This window comes from Triticum dicoccoides, chromosome 2B (genome assembly GCF_002162155.2).
Source record: "Triticum dicoccoides isolate Atlit2015 ecotype Zavitan chromosome 2B, WEW_v2.0, whole genome shotgun sequence".
NCBI classification, from domain to species: Eukaryota; Viridiplantae; Streptophyta; class Magnoliopsida; order Poales; family Poaceae; genus Triticum; species Triticum dicoccoides.
In genome coordinates, this window is record NC_041383.1 from 544,050,555 (window position 1) to 544,056,739 (window position 6,185).

At 49.4% G+C, this 6,185-nt stretch overlaps 1 protein-coding gene across 1 annotated transcript; it reads right to left on the reverse strand.

Annotated features, from left to right (window-relative positions):
- Positions 1-4,149: 4,149 nt before the first annotated feature.
- On the reverse strand, positions 4,150-5,310 carry LOC119364756 (chitinase 5-like). The gene is made up of 2 exons (XM_037630275.1): positions 4,855-5,310; positions 4,150-4,758 (listed from the first exon to the last, which is right to left on the reverse strand). The coding sequence occupies exons 1-2, from the start codon at positions 5,264-5,266 to the stop codon at positions 4,352-4,354; spliced, it is 819 nt and encodes a 272-aa protein (XP_037486172.1). The 5' UTR covers positions 5,267-5,310; the 3' UTR covers positions 4,150-4,351.
- Between the last annotated feature and the right edge of the window lie 875 nt (positions 5,311-6,185).

Here is a 6,185-nt window from a genome sequence, read left to right on the forward strand (position 1 = left end):
CGGCGCGAGGCGGCGGGGGCGGGGGCGGCGCGGTGGGTGGACGATGTGGGCATCGGGGAGGAGGGAGGGAGAAGAGAGAGTAACGGGCGGGGGAGGGGGCTCGGACGTTAGTTAGGTTAGTTAGGTTAGCCTTTGCCGTCCGCCCCACCTTTGTCGTCCGCTTTTGTTCATCTTTGTCGTCTGCTGCGGACGGCAAAGAGGGGGGACGTTAAGTTTTTTCGTTAGTGGGTGCCACCTCCCTCTTTGCCGTCAGCCAGCGGACGGCAAAGAAATGGCCGATGGCAAAGACCTTCTTTGTCGTCTGCCATTTGTTTGCCGTCTGCTTCTTGGTAGCTGATGGCAAAGACCTTCTTTGTCGTCCGCTAGCTGACGGAAAAGAGATGGCGGACGGCAAATTCCCTGATTCCAGTAGTGATGGGGACAGATCGAGACGCTTAATAGGACTTTCACAAAGCACATACCTTGACAAAGTTTTGAAGAAGTTCAAAATGGATCAGTCAAATAAAGGGTTCTTCCCTATGTTACAAGGTGTAAAATTGAGTTAGACTCAAAGCCCGACCACTGCAGAAGATGGAGAGAAAATGAAAGTCATTCACTATGCCTTAGCCATAGGTTCTATCATGTATGCTATGCTGTGTACCAGACCTGATGTGTGCCTTGCCATAAGTTTGGCAGGGAGGTACCAAAGTAATCCAAGAGTGGATCACTGGACAACGATCAAGAACATCCTAAAGTACCTAAAAAGGACCAATGATATGTTTCTCGCTTATGGAGGTGATGAAAAGCTCGTCGTAAATGGTTATGTTGATGCTAGCTTCGCCACTGATCCGGATGACTATAAGTCACAAACCGGATACGTATTTATATTGTATGGTGGAGCTGTCAGTTGGTGCAGTTCCAGGCAGAGCGTCATGGTGGGTTCTACATGTGAAGCGGAGTACATAGCTGCTTCGGAAGCAGCACATGAAGGAGTCTGGATGAAGGAGTTCATATCCGATCTGGGTGTAATACTCAGTGCATCGGGTCCAATGAAAATATTTTGCGACAACACTGGAGGAATTGCCTTAGCAAAGGACTAGGTTTAACAAAAGAACCAAACACATCAAGAGACGCTTGAACTCCATTCGTGAAAAGGTCAAGGATGGAGACATAGATATTTGCAAAATACATACGGATCTAAATGTAGCAGACCCGTTGACTAAGCCTCTTCCATGAACAAAACATGATCAACACCAAGACTCCATGGGTGTTAGATTCATTACAATGTAATCTAGATTATTGACTCTAGTGCAAGTGGGAGACTGAAGTAAATATGCCCTAGAGGCAACAATAAAATTTTTATTTTATATTTCCTTATTCATGATAAATTTTTATTATTCATGCTAGAATTGTATTGATCGGAAACTTAAATGCATGTGTGGATACATAAACAGATACCATGTCCTTACTAGACTAGCTCGTTGATCGAAGATGGTTAAGGTTTCCTGACCATAGACATGAGTTTTCATTTGATAATGAGATCACATCATTAGGTGAATGATGTGGGGACAACACCCATTCGTTAGCTTAGCATATGATCGTTCTGTTTATTGCTACTGCTTTCTTCAATATCAAATACATGTTCCTTCGACCATGAGATCATGAAACTCCCGGATACCGGAGGAATACCTCGTGTGCTATCAAACATCACAACGTAACTGAGTGACCATAAAGATGCTCTATAGGTATCTTTGATGGTGTTTGTTGAGTTGGCATGGATCGAGATTGGAATTTGTCACTCTAAGTGTCGGAGAGGTATCTCTGGGCCCTCTCGGTAATACACATCACAATAAGCTTGCAAGCAAAATGACTAGGGAGTTAGTTACAAGATAATGTATTATGGAACGAGTAAAGAGGCTTGCCGATAACGAGATTGAACTAGGTATGGAGATACCGACGATCGAATCTTGGACAAGTAACATACTGACAGACAAAGGAAATTACATATGTTGTCATTACGGTTCGACCGATAAAGATCTTCATAGAATATGTAGGAATCAATATGGGCATCTAGGTTCTGCTATTGGTTATTGACTGAAGAGGTGTATTGGTCATGTCTACATAGTTCTCGAACCCGTAGGGTCGGCACGCTTAACGTTCGTTGACGATATAGTGTTATATGAGTTATATGATTTGGTGACCGGATGTTGTTCGGAGTCCCGGATGAGATCACAGACATGACGAGGAGCTTCGAAATGGTCCGGTGGTAAAGATTAGTATATAGGACGATGATATTTGGACACCAGAAGAGTTTTGGAAGGTACCGGGTAGTCATCGGATCACGAGAAGGGGTTCCGGGAGGCCCCGGGAGGTATATGGGCCTAATGGGCCAAGGGGAGGCACACACCAGCCCACAAGGGGGCTGGCGCGCCCTCTCCCTTGGCCGCCGGCCCTATGGATGGAAAGGAGGGAGGGCTAGCCCCTCTTTCTTCCTTCCACCTAAGAGGAAGGAAAGGGGGGGACACCTCCTCTTGCCTTCCTCCCACATGCAAAGAAGGAAGGGGGGTGGCTAGGGGCAGGAGCCCAAGTGGGATTCAGACCCACTTGGGGAGCCTCCTGGATGCCTCCCCTCTCCCCCACCTATATATGTGTGGGAGGTGGGCGCCACACAGAACCACGACAATCTCTTAGCCGTGTGCGGCGTCCCTCTCCACAGTTTCATCCCTCGGTCATATTTTTGTAGTGCTTAGGCGAAATCCTGCGGAGATAGCATCACCATCACCGTCACCATGCCGTCGTGCTGCCAGAACTCATCCACTACTTCGCCCGTCTTGTTGGATCAAGAAGGCGAGGACGTCACCGAGCTGAATGTGTGTTGAACGCGGAGGTGCCGTACGTTTGGTACTCGGCCGGTTGGATGGCGAAGAAGTTCGACTACATCAACCATGTAACTAAACGCTTCCACTTACGGTCTACGAGGGTACGTAGACACACTCTCCCCTCTCGTTGCTATGCATCTCCATGGATAGATCTTGCGTGTGCGTAGATTTTTTTATCTATTTTCTATGCAACGTTCCCCAAGTATGCATAGGTCTTGACAATGTTTTATTTTGTAGCCATCTCAGTCGTGTACGGTGTTCAAGAAGTTGGAGAAGAAAAACTTCACCGTCATGCATTGCTGGTTGAAGTTGAATAGGCAACCAAAGTGGAACCTATTCATAGCCAAGACCACTACCTAAGTCACCGAGGAAGAAACCGGGGACCCAACCGGCCCAACAAAACAACCGCCAAGAGGATTAGAAGCGGGTTCCGGGAAAGAAGTGGGAGGAGGAGAGGGCGAAGCAATAAAGTGTGGTTGCCAAGTTGATGGAAAAGTTCGAGGACATCTTGTCGAAGCAGGATCCATATGTCAAGCGGTCCAACATCAAGGAGGAGAAAAAGACGGAGAGATTCAAACTATTGATGGAGACGACCTAGAAGAAGCTGGCGCACGAAGAGAAAAGGGCCTCGATCGAGGAGAAGAAGGCCATGCTTGAAAAAAGAAGATGAAGATCGGAACCGATGCGGAGGACGCCAATATGTTGTCCTTGAAGGTGGAGTCTTTGGATGCAGACGCAACAATCATCATGCAAGCCGTCCGCTAGAAGATGTTGCAGCGACAACATGAGGAGTCGGAGGCGGCGGACAAAGAGAAGGAGGCTGCTTACGCGGCGTGACGACACCTTGAGCGTGAAGGAGGGTCAGATCGGCAGGGCCAAAAATGTCTATTTTTTGCACGGGCCGACGGATGGATATTCTTTTGTCACGGGCATATAAAAACTTAAGCATACTTGCCTTTTTTTATGTGATCGGGCATGTGATCCGACATGGTGCGATCTAGCGCGCTATGGATCAGACTTTTATTTGAATTTCAAATTGTTGTTTACTGGCAGACATATACACGATAGAATTGGATGGCGGTCTCCTTCATCAGTGTCCGTGGACTGGTCCCCCTGTCTGCGGACATATGACGGAGCGAATTTACAGGTCATCGTTGGAGATGCCCTAACAAGCGCATACCTATCTTCCTTGGGGCAGAAATCTGCCATGATTAGTGATGAATAGATCGGAAGTTTTCCTCAAAACAAAGTGAAATAGTTAAACTCACTTCTCCAAAATAATCAAATTTTCTGAAATAATGAAATGTTGGCATCATTTGGATGTTGCCTAGAATTGTTTATTTAGTATGTTTACATTACCTATATATGAATACAGAAATCCAAATTTATTACATATACATAGTGTATAGATATCCCAGAATACATAGGGAGGTAGAGCAGTAGGAGCATCGCTAGAAAGGCTTTTGCGCGTCGATCAATTCAGACCCAAGCACCTAGCAAGTGAGGTTGTTCCCTGGGTCGACGTTGAACTGCTTGCAGTACTCCGTGTAGTAGCCCGCCCGCGCGCTCACCAAGTCTGGCCTCTTTCCGTCGCACTCCACGTCGCCGTTGATTTTCCTGGTCGTCTCGCCGAACCCCTGCGGCACGGCCTGGTGCACGTTGGTCATCCAGAACCAGAACGCCGCCTTGAACGTTAACGCCTGGTCCTGCGCCACCGTGTCCGGGCTGTTGAGCCCGTCGAACCCGGTGCTCTCCCCGGCCGCCCCGTAGTTGTAGTTCCACGACAGCTGCAGCGGCCCGCGCCCGTAGTACGCCTTCCCCGGGGTACACGGCCATTGCGTGTTCGTCTCGTCGCAGTAATCCTTGCTCGCCCCTCCGTTCTCCTCGATGGAGCACATGTCTGCACACAAGTTACATACAGCCAGCTTAATCATGGAGAGGTAAATTCCTCCAGTGTTGGTAGTAGTAGTTAGTTGGAGCTTGGAGGTGAACTTACGCCCAGTCTCGTGGATGAAGTGAGCGAAGAAGGCGGCTATCTCCCTCTTGCCGTCGTCGCTGGTGCTGCCTTTCCCGAAGTCGGGGTTCGCCTGGGCGCCGTCCAGGAAAAACTGGCGCGTGTAAAAGCTCTTGCCGGGGCACCCCTCGTCGGCTGCCTGGGACTTGATCCCGTCGAAGAACGCATCGGTGACGACGCTCTCCACGGGATCGCCGCTCCCGCCGCCGCTCGCCGTGCACGGGCCCGACCGACAATCTTGTCCGCAGTACCTGTCATCGGTCCCGCAATAACCGTACTTGCTGCAGCACTCGTTCGGCTGGCAGCCGCAGTTCTGCGCCGCCACCAGTCCGGCGCCAGATAGGACTAGTGCTGCTAGCCCGAGAGCCAAGATCGCCATGGGGGACTTCGCCATGTCGAATCAAGGTTTGCTTGTTGAGGCCCTAGTAGCTGCTTGCTTACGAGGTGACTGTGCATGGCAAGGCGCGGTGGCAAGCGGTTTATATAGAATAATAGACACAGCAGGTTTGATCTTGTGGACGACTATGGCGTCAAGGTTGGACTAGATCAAACCAACCTTCGTTCACAGATTCACACGGCTTGTCGACTATCATGACTTTTCTTTGCAGGTGTCATGTTTCAAAGCTTAGTCTGATGCGTACCCTGCACGCCCGTGCACTTGCTGTCTCGCCGTACGAGAGTTCGGCAGGTTCAGACCAAATGCTCGTCGTGTTGATCGGGGAACATCTGTGCTAACTGCTCAGTAGTCATTTCTTCTCTCTGCGCGGCCAGGAGTGAGTTACGCATGCATATCCGGGTTCACGGAAGCTTCACAGAAAGCGCGAATTTATTGATACCCAGCAACACAGCAGAAAACAGCTTGATCGGTCTAGAAAGGAAGACTCTTCATGTTCAGTCCACTGTGGAAATGCTGGGTCATTCGACGGCTAAAGTAGGTGCCTGTTGCTGTCAAAGATTGCCAAGAGCAACTACAACCATAAATCGCAAAATCCGTCCCCGAACACGTCCGCGCACATTGACCGATCAACACACAAAAAATCGTTTCCACAATCAGATACCCCATTTACAAATAATCAAATCCATATGATCGCATGCAACTGCCAGCGACCGTCCTTGTTGTTCCGGCCATGTCCATGTCCGGCAGCCGGCTGCGCTCCTCGGAATGAAGGTGTGGTTGCCAAAAGAGGTAGAGTAGGGCATGGGACATGCACCGACGTGTCACATTCCCTACTCTTTCTCGTCGGATCCCGGAGCCTGCACATCGTCGGTGACGTGAGATTGACTATGGATCCATCATGGTTGGAGGCCGACAC

Coding starts and splice junctions, on each gene's coding strand:
- LOC119364756 (XM_037630275.1), bottom strand. CDS start 5,266: ATGGCGAAGTCCCCCATGGCGATCTTGGCTCTCGGGCTAGCAGCACTA. Junction 4,759..4,854: donor CTTCATCCACGAGACTGGGC/GTAAGTTCACCT, acceptor ACTTGTGTGCAG/ACATGTGCTCCATCGAGGAG.